Genomic DNA, 18,525 nt, shown 5'->3' on the forward strand with positions numbered 1-18,525 from the left:
TGTATAATTTTTCTTGCGTTTTAATACTGAAAAAAATAATTAAAACCTTTAAGGAAAAAAAAAAAATTTTTTTATAACCATATTCTGACCCCAATAACTTTTTTGTAGCTCATTTTTTGCGGGATGATCTGTTCTTTTCAGTGATACCAATTTGAAGTGTGTGTGACTTTTTGATCACTTTTTATATAAAAATTATTGGGAAGTTATAGTGCTATCAGTTTTGAAACTTAAGTTGGATAAATGCAAATGTATTATTTTTCCCGTTACGCCATTTCCTGTATGCCATTATTATTGTTATTTTTTAATAGTATGGGCATTTTTTGCACACGGCAATGCCCATAATGTTTATTTTTTTTATTGTTTAAGTATTTTTTTTTATTATAAGGAACAGGGGGTGAGTTTAACCTTTTTTTTTTTACATTTGTAAAAACTTTTTTTGAAACTTTTTTTAAGTCCCCTTGGGTGACAAAAACTGGCAATCATTAGATTGCCTATTGTGTTCATTGATGTCTATATAGACACCATTGAACCCTTCATTTGCTCTATACCAATACAATGCTGCCACCTAGTGGTCTGTATTGGTATAGTCATTTATTAGGCACCAAAGCCTGCTTGAGGCTTCAGCCTTTTAGATCAATGTAACAGGTTCCTCAATCTCACCCGGCGAATGCTGTTACCGGAGCGGAAGTCCGCGACTTCTGCTTCCGGACTGTGCAGATGCCGTAGTCACATTTGACTACGGCATCTGAAAGAGAAAATGTATGCGATCAGCCTTATGGCTGATCGCATACATGTGCCGCGGGTCTCTGCTATTTAAAATAGCAGAAACCCGTGGCTATGGCGCCTGCTGCATGGGTTAAAGGGTTAAGTACATGCAAAGCCTATTCAGTTATATTAATGCATTATATTGGAGATGGCAATGTCCAGACATGTCCAGACGCACACAGGCTGATGTCAGCAGTAAGTATATAAGGCAAGCTGGACAGATTATGATAAAGTGATCTGTTATAGTGCTATCAGTTTTAAAACTTAAGATGGATAAACGCAAATGTGTTAACGATCCAGACAATTTCTGCTACATATGTGGCAAATACACTACTTATGATCAGCGCAAGAATCTGACAAAGCGAGTGCGTCTTACAGCTTGGGATGCATTTGTGCTAGTAGTGCAGAACTTCCTTGGGAACCGACGAGCTGCAAACTATTCTGAATTAGGAGACAACATGCTTACAGCATATGAACAACTTGGCTGCCAATTGTCATTGAAAGTGCATTTCTTACATTCCCCATCTTGACTTTTTCCCACCCTGTTTGGGACACGTAAGTGACGAACATGGAGAGCAGTTCCATAAAGATATTTCTACAATGGAGAACAAGTATCAAGGGCGCTGGAATCTTAACATGATGGGGGACTACTGATAATTTTTGCAACAGGAAAATATGGCCGTTCACAAACGCAAAAGCAGATGCCTGAAGCACTTTTAACAGTACTGGGCCTTGCTCAAGTAAGACTTTTAAACTGAAAAAACAAGACTTTTTGAAATTGTGTTAATCCATTACATTTTCATACACTGTTTACTACGCAAACTTTGATGTAGATCAGGTAATTGATGGAGTAAAACTCGTTCGGTTCAAAATTATTCAATGCTTAATTCATTTAGGCATAATTTCGTGACGTGTTACAACAATTCCGACTTCGGATTTGTAATCCACACACTCGATTTAGTATAGGACAAATGTTTTTTGCCCAGTAGCAGACGGAAAGTTATCAGTAACAGAAGCATTTTTGCTGAGTCCTGTTGGATCCAGCAAAAACGCTAGTGTCAAAGTAGCCTTAGCCCTTATTGTTTTGGTTTTCTTACCTCGAAACTCCAGCAAAATGATAACAATATGAGGCTTGCTTTTTTTTTTGTTCTACTTTCTGATCCATTTCAGATGATTGGCCTCCGTGGCCAGTCACCTAACCATGAATGCTTTCCAAAGAATCCACTCAGAAGTGAACACAAGAATTAGGGCTTGTTCACACGGCCGTTGTGTGCCCTTGGCCATATTGCGGCCCGCATACGGTAGGTCCAAAATACACTGGCACTGGCCCATGTGCACTCATCATCACGAATGCGAACCCATTCACTTGAATGAGTCAGCAATCAAGGAGATGCGGAACGGAAGTACGGATCGGAACCCCACCGAAGCACTATGGAGTGCTTCCGTGGTGTTTCTGGCCGTGCCTCCGCACTGCAAAAAAATAGAACATGTTCAAGTTGAATGGGTCTGTATTAGGGTTGTTACGGGTATCGAAATTTTGATACCCAATCGATACTTTTGTCCCGGTATCGATACGATAACGGGATTTCCACTTTTTAGATACTGGGGTGCGCTGCTGCGCAGTCTAGTATCTCTGAACATGAGCGCGCTGATGTCGCTGTGCTCATGTTCTCTCAGCAGCACAGGGGAGAAGGAAGCAGTCTCTCACCCCTGCGCTGCTGCTGCCACTAATGAGAGGAGAGGGGCAGAGGAGGGGCGGGCGCACTGCGCCACCAATGATAGGACTTTTCCTGGGTCTGGACTTAGTTAAGTAGCAGGCTACACAGAGCGGCGCCGAGAGATTTCCCAGAACTTACTATTATTCCTGGGCGCCACTCTGTTCACCCGCTGTGCCCCATTACTGTCTCCTGCTCCATATTCTAATTACTATCGGAGCAATGGCGAGGAGACATCAGTTTCTCTAGTGGGCGTTCCTTCTCCCTGGCCGTAGCGATGTCCAATCGCAGCGCAGGGAGAAGGAACGCCCACTAGAGAAGCTGATTTCTCCTCCCCATTGCACCGATAGTAATTAGCATATGGAGCAGGAGACAGTAATGGGGCACAGCAAGCGAACGGAGCGGCGCCCAGGAATAATAGTAAGTGCTGGGACATCTCTCGGCGCCGCTCTGTGTAGCCTGCTACTTAACTAAGTCCAGACCCATATAAGGTAGTCTTTAACACATAATACCGGAGGCAGGTGCCGGCAGCAGAATCGCATAGTCGGCACCCTGCCTCTGACAGGGAGCTGCGATCAGCGGCAGTTAACCCCTCAGGTGCGGCACCTGAGGGGTTAACTGCCGCTGATCTGCTGCCAGTACCCGCCTCCTGTATTAAGGGTTAATTATCATTGGTGGCGCAGTGCGCCCCCCCCCCCCCCCCCATTAAAATCATTGGTGGCACAGTGCACCCGCCCCTCTCAACCCCCCAGTATTAAAATCATTGGTGGCAGTGGCCACAGGGTCCCCTCCCCTTCTCATTGGTGGCAGTGGCCACAGGGTCCCCTACTCTTCATTGGTGGCAGTGGCAGCTTCTGATCAGAGCCCCAGCAGTGTAATCCTGGGGCTCCGATCGGTTACCATGGCAGCCAGGATGCTACTGAAGCCCTGGCTGCCATAGTCAGCTCCCTGCTGCTGTGTGCACAGAGCAGCTGGGAGAGTGTGAGGTCCTATTCACCCTGATAGAGCTCTATTACGGTGAATAGGACAAGGGATGAAAAGATCCCAGGTTCTGGCCCCTAAGGGGGGAAATAGTTATTAAATAGAAAGTGTAGAAAAAAGTTCAGAAAACCCACCAAAATATTAAGTATAAATCACCCCTTCCCAATTTCACATATAAAATATATAAACAATAAATAAATAAACATATCGCCACGTCAGAAAAGTCCAAACTGTTATAATATATTAAAATAAATAAAACTGCGCGATTCGCCATTTTTTTAAAATGCGGAATGCACGTGGCTTTTTTGTTTATTTTTTTGCGTAGTATCGAATGGTATCGAGTATCGCAATACTTTTTTATGGTATCGAAATCTAATAAAAAATTTGGTATCGCAACAACTCTAGTCTGGATCCGTCCCGGCCGCCGCACTGACGTTGCCCGTGCATTGGAGACTAGTGATGAGCGGCAAGGGCAATATTTGAATTCGTCATATTTCGTGAAAATTTGGGCGAATATTCGCCATATATTTGCAAATTCGAGAATTCGTTATCTCAGTCATTATTTTCTGGATTACGTAAATCGGCAATTGAAAAATTCGCAGTAAGAAAATTCGTAGTACGAAAATTCGCAATCAACACTACTCATAAAGTCAAAGATATTGCAGCCTTCTCATTGGCTCACAAGCAAGAAGCAGGGAGGGATCATGTGTACTGCTTAAAAAAAAATCTTGAATATTCGAAATTCCGAATTACCATAGAAATGAATGGGTCCGGATTCAGTACGGGTGCAATGCGTTCACCTCACGCATTGCGCCCACGCGGAAAACTCACCCGTGTGAAAGGGGCCTAACACATGCAGTTTTTGGTTGAGATATGGTTCAGAAATGCAGAGAAATCTGAACGGAAATTACAAAATTCTGTTTGTAAACCCTCAAAATAAATACAAATGAGAAAAAAGGAGTATCTATCATCTGGTTTTAATAAGGAAATAAGGAAATAAAATATATTTGATACATTCCCTTTAACATGCCAAAAAGAGCAAACTGAATACAATCTTAAAATACTTTATTATAATTAGGCTACTTTCACACTAGCATGTTTACTGGATCTGGCAAGGTTCAGCAAAAACACTTCTGTTACTGATAATACAACCATCTGCATCCGTTATGAACAGATCCGGTTGTATTATCTTTAACATACCCAAGACGGATCCATCATGAACTCCATTGAAAGTCAATGAGAGACGGATCCGTTTTCTATTGTGTCAGAGAAAACGTATCTGTCCCCATTGACTTGCATTGTGGGTCATGACGGATCCGTCTTGCTCCGCATTCCAGGATGGAAATCAAACCGCAGAATGCTGCTCTCCGGTATGAGAACGGAAAGGAATGCATTTTGGAACATTCCGTTCTGTTCAGTTACGTTTTGTCCCCATTGACAATGAATGGGGAAAAACGGAAGCGTTTTTTTCCGGTATTGAGACCCTATGACGGATCTCAATACCGGAAAATATTAACGCTAGTGTAAAAGTAACCTACAGTAAGTGTGATTAAAAGGAGATTATACACTATGTCAATGTGATCTGTCACAATAGTTTTTCTGTGTGCTCCTATATTGTGTTCCTCTTTCGGTATAATTCATAGCTATAACAATATTTTTCAGCAGTAAAGCACACCATCTAGCGTTAATTTTGAGAATAACTGTTCTTTTTCTTTATAAAACATGTACCTTCAAAATTAGTACTGATACTATAGACTTCACATATTTCACCCTTTCAAAATCAAGGCCTTCAGATGTCTGAATGTCCACAGAAAAATGTCACCATTTGAAATGAAACATTCTAAGGCCTTGTTCACATTTATATTTTTCGCTAATGCAGTTTCCACAGACACCACACGGACAGCACATATGTGTCTGTGCATATATCAGTATTTTTGTATTGACTGCGGGTCAGTAAAGAAATCACGGAGACATGCACTAATTTGGTCCGTGATGCGGACCAAACATGCCCAGTGAAGTCCATGGGTCTGTGAAAATCATGGATCAGCATCCTTCAGCATGTCCTTCGGCATCAAGAGAGGAGTAGCTGCCTCTGTGCGTGCAAGTGGATGAGGTGAGCTCTTTTTTAACCCCTAAAAGGAGATTTTGGACTTGTGTACCCATTTTAACGGCTGTTAACCGGGTGCACTCCAAACAGTCCCATTGATTTCATGACCAAAAATATGACAGCCATGTGAATAGCCATTGACTTAAATTTGACAGAAAAATGGCCTTGTGACTGCCCATTTTTCACTGCATCATGCACATAACCGTGTGCCGGGCGTGCCTGTGCTGCCGACTGCAATTTGCGACCGCGTGCCACTGTCTACGGTCGCGGACCCATTCACTTGAATGGGTCCGCGGTCCTCATCCGGGGTGATAATGGTTTTGGTTAGTGTAGGTGTTTTTCTTTTATGTATTTTATTATATTTTAAATCCTTTTTTTAACTTCATTTTTAATAAATTTGCGCTACATAATATGTCCTCCAAGAGGTCATAAAAAGAGCATTGGGGACACTGACACTTTTTTTATTTTGCACTTTTTCCTTTTTGTTTTGTTTATTATTTGTATTTTTTTTATATTTTATAGTTATTGTAATTGTAAATTAGGGGGGGACAGTGAACACTCTTTTAGTTTGCACTTTTTCCTTTTTATTTTTTTTATTTTATTTGTATTTTATTATTTGGTTACAATACATAGTACATAACATGGTACATAAGGCCGAAAAAAGACATTTGTCCATCCAGTTCGGCCATTATTTTTATTTTATTTTTTTATATATATTTTTGTCACAAAATATGTCCCCCAAGAAGTCATAAAAAGACAGCTGTAGGACAGTGAACACTCTTTTATTTGCACTTTTTCCTTTTTTATTTTATTTGTATTTTATGTTATTTTTTTATATATATTTTTGCCATATAATATGTCTCACAAGAAGACTTTTTTCTTTTTTTTTCTTTTTTTCTTTTTATTTGTATTTTATTTTATTTTTTTATTTTATTGTCTTCCAATTTTATTTATTTTTTATAATTTTTTCACCTATTTTTTTTCATATATTTTTTTTCTGCACAATTAGTCCTTAAGAGGTCACTGGAAGACCTTTGGAATAAAATGAGCCTTTTTTTCCCCACTATTTCCACTGTAAATGAGGAATCCAAAGGATCATGTGATTACCAGGTCCAAACTGCATAGCGGTCATTGTGCTTAGGTCCCAGACCCGCACCTATCAGACATATCCTAGCAATATGCCCTTAATGTGTGAGATGGTACAGCCCCTTTAAATAAGAGGCGTTATTTTTGCAGAAAGGAAAACACTGCATTCCAGCATAAAAACTTTACCCCATCATGGTTTGGCCCTGTTTTCCTGCATCTGGGCCGGCTTGCCATCATTCATGGAACAATTAAATCTGACCTATAGCACCAAATTCTAAAAGAAAATATCAGTTAATGACCTGAATATCAAGAGAACATGGGTCATGCATTAAGACAACAACCCTAAGCACACAATTCGTTCTAGCAAAGCTTGTTAAAGAAGAATTAAAAGGGTTTTTCAGAGACTTTAAAGGATAGGTCATCAGTACCTGATAGGTGGGGGTCCGACATCCTGGACCCCTGACAATCAGCTGTTTGAGAAGACACTGGAGATCCTGTGAGCGCCAGGGCCTTCTCCATGCTCACGAAGTACAGCAGCTGGGCTTGGTATGGCAGCTCAGGCCTATTCACTTGTATGGGGCTGAGGTACACCTAGGCCATGTGACTGATGAACGAATCATCACAAGGCCTTGAAAAAGCTAGAGATGGCAATGGCACTACTGCAAGGGCTTTTGCCTTCACAAACAGCTGATTAGCGGGGGTCACGAGTTTTAGACCCCCACTGATCAGATACTGATGACCTCGGAAAACCCCTTTAAGTTTGGGAATGGCTGACAAATAAGCAAATTGTTCATGATAGGAAACCCACATAAGCTGTGGCTGTACCCCTAGGGATTGCAAGTGGGCGGTGCTCATCAAAGGACAGAGGGAACTCCCTGTCTAACCGCCCAGATGCTGCTGTCACTGTTGACCATGGCATCTAAAGGGTTCAACTGCAGGGATCGGTATTATCTCCAGTCCTCACAGTGGGAGCCAGGTGTCACAAGAATTCACAAACAATGACGCAAGTTCAACTTCTGAGCCTGCGCCATTGCCAAAACCTAGTATTACAGTACAGAGTGTTAAGTACCAGTACTCTGTGATGTAATAAACCCTAAGGGGTTAGGGTGCATTTACACGACCATTAATACTTTCAGGTCCACAAAACACTAATCCGCAAAAAATACGGATGACGTCTATGTTGCATCCATTTTTTGCGCTGAACCAATGTAACAATGCCTATTTTTATCAGCGAAACAGACAAGTTCTATCTTTTTTGTGGGACTGCGGAACAAACATATGGATGCGGTCCATGTGCAATCCACAAAAAATGCGGATGGAATACGGACCAAAAATAGGGTTGTGTGATTGGAACTTTAAAAAGAAACTGTCAGCTCTGAAACACCCCCAAACTAAAGTAAGCAGTGTATAGTGTAAGTTACTAGTGTTGAGCAAGCATGCTCGGCCGAACTGCTGTTCGGCTAGAGCATCGCTATGCTCGGCACATCGGAGTGCTCGGAAGAATATTACGGGTGCTCGAGTACAATTTAATTCAATGAAAGTCAATGGGAGACCCGAGCATCAAACCAGGCACCCCCTGCTCTCAAGGAGAGAGAGTGTCTGGTTCACAAAAAAGGTTAGAAATTGATGGAAACCCCATCAAAATGGTTTGGAACCAGCATTAAGAGGATGGCTGGATGCATCTTGGACTCCTATTATCTACAACATAGAATAGACAACCACACAAGGGCTATATGCTAAAAGCCAGGTATATGCAAGCCATCAATCTATCCATAAGACAGATGACAGGCTGAGTCAGCATAACGTACAATGGCAGCCTTGTGCACTATGAGACATTCCAAACCAGCTCTCATCTGACTGAGAGCCAGTAAGCCTCAAAGTTGCTTCACATCTGTTGGATGGCTTGGGTGGACCTGCGCACCTAGATCAATAGCATTAGGGTGACAAAAAAGTTTTCTGATTGTCCTAACATAATATTCAATAACCTTTCTATACAATTTTGTCATGTAAAAACGAATTTGCATAAACATGGGCATATGGGAAAGACATGCAAATGAGCACAATCTGCCATCTTTTTCAGCTGAAAAACCATTTGCATGGAAAATTCGCACAGTGCCATCTATTGGTTTCATAGTCTTATAGGACTATGAAACCAATAGATGGCGCTGTTCATGAGTCATGCAAGAGGCCTAATACATAGATTTATCTGGTCCACGATAGAGGGAACTGATGATAGTTATGATGGTTCTTTGCTCTTGCTAATAAAGGGACTCCTAGGCATGTACTTAGCAATATAGGAAAGACAAAAAATACCAGAAAAGCTGACTGAAACCAGCCTGAATGCTGTATAGTTTATATATCCAGCTTTTATTATTGCTGTAATGATATACCTCACTAATTTAGGACAAAGTAAGTGAACCACTTGTGAAGCAGTCTGTCATGAGTAAATAGTACAGTATAAACCAAAATTTCTAGGAACCAACAGGCATTTCCTGGAGGGTATGTGTTTAGTTTTTGTATGAGTACTTCTTACTGTGACTATACAGTAGCTGGAGCTACCACAGTGATAGATGCTATAACAAAAACATGGTCATGAAAGGTTTAAACTATTCAAATACTGGTATAATGCTACAGAAATATAGCTTCCGTAACATAATAAGTGGTATTATTAATAGCCTGCAACTATGTAAGGACAATATACATCCCCAGGACCTCCACGGAATTCATGGTAATTTTAGAAGGAAAAACTTGTCAACCAGTCAACCAGTTGTTGATTATTTATGCTACCATACATAGGTAATTTCCTTTAGGCCTCTTGCACACGAACGTTGTGCATCCGTTCCGTGCATTGGAGACCACAATTTGCAGTCCCCAATGCACGGGAAACGTCCATGTGGCGGCCGAGACGGATCGAGACCCATTCAACTTGAATGGGTCTGTGATCCATCCGCACCACAAAAAAAATAGAAGAAATGCTTCTGTAGGGTTCCGATCCGTGATTTCGTTCCACATCTCTGGGATTGCGGACCCATTCAAGTAAATGGGTCCACATCCGTGATGCGGAGTGCACACGAGCCTTAGGCCTCTTGCACACGAACGTTGAATTTGAATGATCAGCAATTGAGACTACATTATATATTTAATCTATGTAGTTGTTATGTTTTAGTACTTTTGTACTTTTGCTGAATAACAGGGGCATCACAATCTGAGACTCTAAGACTTTTTTATTTTTCTGTTGATGGTGGCTTGTTTTTAGCTGGAAGAGTTGTATTTTTGCCCCTGAGAACCCCACAAAGGCCACTCAGCTACGAGCAATTTTCTCTTGAGACACTCAGTTTTCTTTTCTTTGTGGAAAAACTGCATGTCTCATTCATAAAAAAAAACAACGTGGGGATAAATTTGTTTGAAAAATTTCTAGCGTGCATTTCTAGTGTGGATATATCTCTGCAAGGATGTTTCTGTATGTACTATAATAATGGATAAGTTTGGGAGTTGCACAACTAATCAGAAGTAATGGTAGGTGCTCTGATCGATATGATACCTCCAATCACGTAGAAAAAATTGTATTAAAGAAAGTCGATCGGCACTCAATACCTGTTCCAAACTGCTAGCATTTAATTCAACAAAACAATATAAAATTTCACAATAAAAAATTTCACTATAAAATGACAATTTGCAATAAAAAGCAGTTGGTATCACTGAGAAATCGTTTTCACACTAAAAACAATTGTGCACACTAAAATACACGTAGTTCACACAATTCACACAATTCAAACCATGCGTATAGATAGCCTATAAACACCAAGGTCCTGAATAAAGTAGATGTACTGTAAGATGATCGATCGAAAAAATTATTATATAGTAACCAGTCCAAAAAATCGCATCCGGAGAATATTGTAGTTCATCAAATTTTATTACGATTGTTTGGTTCAGTTATAATCGATATTTGCGAATGTTTGGTTCAGTTATAATCGATATTTGCAAATTTTTTCTCCATCAATGCACTTATTTCTGTATTGCAGATAGACTTAAGTCCTATAGTGGAGTTATGCGATGAATGCTATATACAGTCACAATTTTGCGGATTTCGATTATACCACTTTTAAACTTTCGTGTGTATATGGTACTCACTGATAGATGAGTCTCTTCGGGTATTTCTCTGTGCTGTGTGGCGTCCCACGTGTAAAACAGCCGATATGAGCTTACCTCTGAGGTCCCAATATATCTCGCGATTTTACCGCCGGTGTGTGGCTTGATTGGACTTTCGCAATCACAGCGTCATCAGATCTCCTCTGTTTGCTCCACCATTGTAAAGTGGCAAGTACTTATTCCTTTAAAATCACTTCAAAGTTTGATAGAAAAAAACCCATCTATGACGGCATATGGTAGTTGATCTTCTTATAGTTGATAAGGTATTTTTCAATGCTGACCAGACGCGTTTCGGAGCTTTGTCCCACTTGCTCCTTCATCAGTGGTATGATATTCCTTATCAAAAAATACCTCTTTTATATCCCAGAGGCTTCACCTCTCCGGTTTGTGTTAATCTCTGGTTTGGAGTTGGTTCATGAATCCAGGATTCTTTTATTTAAATCAACGTCATTAAATGTCTTATACGTTGCACATATGATATATAAGTTGTTTATAAGGTGTTTATAAGATATAGCATCAAAATCTGACATCTCCTAAGTAAAAAACGCATATGCGTTTTACTTGCGGTATCCATGCGTTTTTTCCGCACTCATGCGTTTTTTCATTTATAAGTGAAGGAAGGTGTGCTTCACTATACCCATAGAATTCTAGGGCTGTATGTCACTGCTTTCCACAAATAAAGCGATTTGTTCTTATCGCAGTAGTGGAGGGGATAGAGCAGACCTCCTTTCACTCAAAATTAATATGTGACAGTGCCGAAATGTAACACATATAATGATAAAAACGACTAATTAAAATATACAAACCGGATTCCAAAAAAGTTGGGACACTATACAAATCGTGAATAAAAACTGAATGCAATGATGTGGAGGTGCCAACTTCTAATATTTTATTCAGAATAGAACATAAATCACGGAACAAAAGTTTAAACTGAGAAAATCTACCATTTTAAGGGAAAAATATGTTGAATCAGAATTTCATGGTGTCAACAAATCCCAAAAAAGTTGGGACAAGGCCATTTTCACCACTGTGCAGCATCTCCCCTTCTTCTTACAACACTCAACAGACGTCTGGGGACCGAGGAGACCAGTTTCTCAAGTTTAGAAATAGGAATGCTCTCCCATTCTTGTCTAATACAGGCCTCTAACTGTTCAATCGTCTTGGGCCTTCTTTGTTGCACCTTGCTCTTTATGATGCGCCAAATGTTCTCTATAGGTGAAAGATCTGGACTGCAGACTGGCCATTTCAGTACCCGGATCCTTCTCCTACGCAGCCATGATGTTGTGATTGATGCAGAATGTGGTCTGGCATTATCTTGTTGAAAAATGCAGGGTCTTCCCTGAAAGAGATGACGTCTGGATGGGAGCATATGTTGTTCTAGAACCTGAATATATTTTTCTGCATTGATGGTGCCTTTCCAGACATGCAAGCTGCCCATGCCACATGCACTCATGCAACCCCATACCATCAGAGATGCAGGCTTCTGAACTGAGCGTTGATAACAACTTGGGTTGTCCTTGTCCTCTTTGGTCCGGATGACATGGCGTCCCAGATTTCCAAAAAGAACTTTAAATCGTGACTCCTCTGACCACAGAACAGTCTTCCATTTTGCCACACTCCATTTTAAATGATCCCTGGCCCAGTGAAAACGCCTGAGCTTGTGGATCTTGCTTAGAAATGGCTTCTTCTTTGCACTGTAGAGTTTCAGCTGGCAACGGTGGATGGCACGGTGGATTGTGTTCACTGACAATGGTTTCTGGAAGTATTCCTGAGCCCATTCTGTGATTTCCTTTACAGTAGCATTCCTGTCTGTGGTGCAGTGTCGTTTAAGGGCCCGGAGATCACGGGCATCCAGTATGGTTTTACGGCCATGACCCTTACGCACAGAGATTGTTCCAGATTCTCTGAATCTTTGGATGATGTTATGCACAGTTGATGATGATAGATGCAAAGTCTTTGCAATTTTTCGCTGGGTAACACCTTTCTGATAATGCTCCACTATCTTTCTGCGCAACATTGTGGGAATTGGTGATCCTCTACCCATCTTGGCTTCTGAGAGACACTGCCACTCTGTGAAGCTCTTTTTATACCCAATCATGTTGCCAATTGACCTAATTAGTGTTAATTGGTCTTCCAGCTCTTCGTTATGCTCAAATTTTCTTTTTCCAGCCTCTTATTGCTACTTGTCCCAACTTTTTTGGGATTTGTTGACACCGTGAAAATTGGAATCAACGTATTTTTCCTTTAAAATGATACATTTACTCGGATTAAACGTTTGATCTGTCATCTACGTTCTATTACAAATAAAATATTGACATTTGCCATCTCCACATCATTGCATTCAGTTTTTATTCACAATTTGTTTAGTGTCCCAACTTTTTTGGAATCCGGTTTGTACAATAAAATTTATGATTAAGAATATAACAGCATATACTTGTAAAAAATATTCGTAAAAGATATTCTACGAATAACATAGAGACCCCCTCATTTTGATAGTAGTATGGAGGTAGTTGGGGTTGGAGATTGATGATATGGAGCGGGTTCCCTTCACTAAGGGTGGAACCCCGATTTTAGAATTATCGGGGTTCCCCATCGGTGAAGGGACTCCGCCCTAAACTCACAAAAACCCAAAAAGCTCCATATCTGCATTAAGATCTCCCGGCGTTATTGTGTTAAACTCGAAGATTCTCCTCGACTCCATTCTTGACATTTGTTTGATATAATCTCCTCCCCGCCAATGTTGTTCCACCTTATCTATTGCTGCGAATGTAAGCCCACTCGGATCTTGATTATGATGATCCTTAAAGTGGTTAGATAATGGATGTTTCATATAACCACTTCTAATGTTGGACATGTGTTCCGCAATTCGCTTTTTAAGAGTTCTTTTTGTTCTGCCCAAGTACTGTTTAGCCCATGGGCATGTAATGACATATATAGCACCTGTGGAGGTACATGTCAAGAACTCTTTGATTGTATGTTTATAATGATTGCTTGTGGCAATGATCTCAGTGTTTTTTTTGGGGAAGGAGGTGCCTGAACAATTTTTACATAACCCACATCTAAAAAAACCTTTCAATTGTATTCAATTTTGTATAGTTCCCACCTTTACTTTATTGTTTTTTATAGTGGGTGCTACTTGCAACCCTAAATTTGGGGCCTTCGTAAATGTTACCTAGGGTATGGTTGGGATCAATGCTCCTATTACCTTGTCTTTCTGTAAATAGTGCCAGTGTTTCTGCACAATATATCAGATTTTCTTATACTGGTTATTAAACGGTATTATAATTCGCATATTTTCAACTCCGTCTGTATTTAGGGATTTCTCTTTTTGTTGTGAGGTGAAGAAATTGGTTCTTTCTAATTCTTTTACTTTCTTCAAAGAGATCTCCACCAATTTTGGAGGCTACTGTTTTTCAATAAATTGTTTTTTCATGGTTAATGCTTCTTCTTCGAACTTTAAATCTGAAGTGCAATTTCTTTTTAACCTGCGGAATTGGCCGTAAGGTACATTTAATAACAATCTAGGTAAATGGCAGCTAGTAAATAAAATAAAACTATTTCTGGCAGTAGGCTTATGATAGGTATTGCATATCAATCTTTTGTCCTGTATGTTTATTTGTATATCCAGGTACTCTATTGAAGTTTCACAAATATTGGAAGTGAAATGTAGATTAACACTATTAATATTTATATCAGACAGAAATTGATCGAGAGCCTCTCTATCTCTTTTCCAAATAAATATGACATTGTCAATATACCGTTGCCAGAGCACCAGGCTTGTACCCAGTATGGGAGTTATATGACAGTCCTCCCGTTGCGCCATAAACAAATTGGCATAACCGGGGGCAAACCTGGTGCCCATGGCGGTACCCTGTATTTGTTGGTAATATTGGGATTCAAACCAGAAATAAATATGATTTAGTATAAAGTGGACTCCATTTACCATAAATCCTATCTGTTTGTTTGTAAGTCTCCCCTCCTTGATCAATTGTTCTTCCATTGCTTTTGTATCTTGTTGATAGTCAATGCTTGTATATAACGATTGGACATCTAATGTCCCTATTATCCATTCGGGATCCACTTCTAGCGATTCAAAGATTTCAATGATTTGGGTGGTATCCTTTAAGTATGATCTTATTTTTTTCACTGTTGGTTGTAACAACGTGTCTATATACTGGGATAAATTGGACGTAAGGGATCCAATCCCCGATACAATGGGGTGTCCCGGGGGGTTTATTGGGTCTTTATGGAGTTTTGGTAGACAATAGAAGACCGGAATTCTTTGTTGGTTTGTAGTAATAAATTTATATTCTTGTTCCAACAGAATATTACTTTTCCGGCCTTCTTCACATATTGCTACCAATTTGTCTTGAAACTCCTGTGTAGGATCTGATCTTAATTTCATGTATGTTTTTGAGTCTTCTAATTGTATTTTACATTCTCCATTATACTTCTTATATTACCAACAAATACAGGGTACCGCCATGGGCACCAGGTATGCCCCCAGTTATGCCAATTTGTTTATGGCGCAACGGGAGGACTGTCATATCACTCCCATACTGGGGACAAGCCTGGTGCTCTGGCAACGGTATATTGACGATGTCATATTTATTTGGAGAAGAGATAGAGAGGCTCTCGATCAATTTCTGTTTGATATAAATATTAATAGTGTTAATCTACATTTCACTTCCAATATTTGTGAAACTTCAATAGAGTACCTGGATATACAAATAAACATACAGGACAAAAGATTGATATGCAATACCTATCATAAGCCTACTGCCAGAAATAGTTTTATTTTATTTACTAGCTGCCATTTACCTAGATGGTTATTAAATGTACCTTACGGCCAATTCCGCAGGTTAAAAAGAAATTGCACTCCAGATTTAAAGTTCGAAGAAGAAGCATTAACCATGAAAAACCAATTTATTGAAAAACAGTATCCTCCAAAATTGGTGGAGATCTCTTTGAAGAAAGTAAAAGAGTTAGAAAGAACCAATTTCTTCACTAAACAACAAAAAGAGAAATCCCTAAATACAGACGGAGTTGAAAATATGCGAATTATAATACCGTTTAATAACCAGTATAAGAAAATCAGATATATTGTGCAGAAACACTGGCACTATTTACAGAAAGACAAGGTAATAGGAGCATTGATCCCAACCATACCCCAGGTAACATTTACGAAGGCCCCAAATTTGGGGTTGCAAGGAGCACCCACTATAAAAAACAATTTAAAAAAAAGGTGGGAACTATACAAAATTGGATACAATTGAAAGGGTTTTTTAGATGTGGGTTATGTAAAAATTGTTCAGGTACCTCCTTCCCCAAAAAAAACACTGAGATCATTGCCACAAGCAATCATTATTAACATACAATCAAAGAGTTCTTGAAATGTACCTCCACAGGTGTTATATATGTCATTACATGCCCATGGGCTAAACAGTACGTGGGCAGAACAAAAAGCACTCTTAAAAAGCGAATTGCGGAACACATGTCCAACATTAGAAGTGGTTATATGAAACATCCATTATCTAACCACTTTAAGGATCATCATAATCAAGATCCGAGTGGGCTTACATTCGCAGCAATAGATAAGGTGGAAGAACATTGGCGGGGAGGAGATTATATCAAACAAATGTCAAGAATGGAGTCGAGGAGAATCTTTGAGTTTAACACAATAACGCCGGGAGGTCTTAATGCAGATATGGAGCTTTTGGGTTTTTTGTGAGTTTAGGGCGGAGTCCCTTCACCGATGGGGAACCCCGATAATTCTAAAATCGGGGTTCCACCCTTAGTGAAGGGAACCCGCCCCATATCATCAATCTCCAACCCCAACTACCTCCATACTACTATCAAAATGAGGGGGTCTCTATGTTATTCATAGAATATCTTTTACAAATATTTTTTACAAGTACCGTATTTTTCGCCCTATAAGACGCACCGGACCAATAGGTGTGCTTTTGGTGGGTTTTGAACTAATTGTGGCGCACTGTTATGGGGGATCTGTGGATGGCGAACTGTTATGGGGGATCTGTGGGTGACGCACTGTTATGGGGGATCTGTGGGTGACACTTATGGGGGATCTGTGGGTGACACTTATGGTGGATCTGTGGGTGACACTTATGGGGGATATGTGGGTGACACTTATGGGGGGATCTGTGGATGGCTCTAATTGGGGTCTCTGGATGGCACTGTTATGGGGATCTGATGTATGACAGTTATGGGGGGATCTGTGGATGACACATATATAGCATCTTATGCTATGTGTCATCCACAGATCCCCTCCATAAGAGTGTCCCTGTAGTGAATGACCCTCAATACAGGGGGTGGGGGTCGCATCTTCTTTTATAATGACAGCGGGGCCCGTGCAGTGACTGTATTCTACTACGCGGGCCCCGCTCACTGTATAATCGTATCTGTAATAGTTAATTATGTATATACCGGTAATCGCATAATCAGCGCTACTTACAACTACAAGCGCTCGGTAGGTAGCAGAGAGGAGGGAGGAGGCAGGCCGGGAGGACGGGCGCTGGCAGCGTGAGTCACTACATCATGCGCCCACGCCGCCTGATTCATTCATAAAGTGCAGGCGCGTGACGTAGTGAGTGATGTGCCGCCATCCCGTCCTCCCGGCCTGCCTCCTCCCTCCTCTCTGCTACCTATCGAGCACTTGTAGTTGTAAGTAGCGATGATTATGCGATTACCGGTATATACATAATGAACTATAACAGATACGATTATACAGTGAGCGGGGCCCGTGTAGTAGGATACAGTCACTGCACGGGCCCCGCTGTCATTATAAAAGCAGGTGCCGGCTCCCAGCCCCTCCTCCCTCACAGCTGATACACCCGCCGCGCGGCATCGCGGCGGGTGTATAATCGAAAATACGGCAAAATCAGCAGCATTCGCCCCATAAGATGCACTGCTATTTTTCACCCACTTTTGGCGGGAAAAAAGTGCGTCTTATAGGGCAAAAAATACGGTATATGCTGTTATATTCTTAATCATAAATTTTATTGTATATTTTAATTAGTAGTTTTTATGATTATATGTGTTACATTTTGGCACTGTCACATATTAATTTTGAGTGAAGGAGGTTTGCTCTATCCCCTCCACTACTGCGATAAGAACAAATCGCTTTATTTGTGGAAAGCAGTGACATACAGCCCTAGAATTCTATGGGTATAGTGAAGCACACCTTCCTTCACTTATAAATGAAAAAACGCATGAGTGCGGAAAAAACGAATGGATACCGCAAGTAAAACGCATATGCGTTTTTTACTTAGGAGATGTCAGATTTTGATGCTATATCTTATAAACACCTTATAAACAACTTATATATCATATGTGCAACGTATAAGACATTTAATGACGTTGATTTAAATGAAAGAATCCTGGATTCATGAACCAACTCCAAACCAGAGATTAACACAAACCGGAGAGGTGAAGCCTCTGGGATATAAAAGAAGTATTTTTTGATAAGGAATATCATACCACTGATGAAAGAGCAAGTGTGACAAAGCTCCGAAACGTGTCTGGTTAGCATTGAAAAATACCTTATCAACTATAAGAAGATCAACTACCATATGCCGGCATAGATGGTTTTTTTTCTATCAAACTTTGAAGTGATTTTAAAGGAATAAGTGCTTGCCACTTTACAATGGTGGAGCAAACAGAGGAGATCTGATGACGCTGTGATTGCGAAAGTCCAATCAAGCC

General features: G+C 40.4%; 1 protein-coding gene and 1 gene segment (V, D, J or C); both read left to right on the forward strand.

The window, feature by feature from the left end:
• The window catches only part of LOC120989007, a 769,594-nt gene that overhangs the window by 444,070 nt on the left and 306,999 nt on the right, over positions 1 to 18,525 (forward strand). The window contains exon 2 of one of the 7 annotated variants that reach the window (XM_040416850.1): positions 7,621 to 7,630. The exons of the other annotated variants lie outside the window; for them this stretch is intronic. Within the exon in view, the coding sequence (XP_040272784.1) occupies positions 7,621 to 7,630 (10 nt within the window). The remainder of the gene's footprint in view (positions 1 to 7,620; positions 7,631 to 18,525) is intronic. 7 annotated transcript variants of the gene reach the window in all.
• Positions 1 to 18,525, forward strand: part of LOC120989010 — a 369,628-nt gene that overhangs the window by 182,679 nt on the left and 168,424 nt on the right.

This window comes from Bufo bufo, chromosome 2 (assembly GCF_905171765.1).
Source record: "Bufo bufo chromosome 2, aBufBuf1.1, whole genome shotgun sequence".
Lineage (NCBI taxonomy): Eukaryota > Metazoa > Chordata > Amphibia > Anura > Bufonidae > Bufo > Bufo bufo.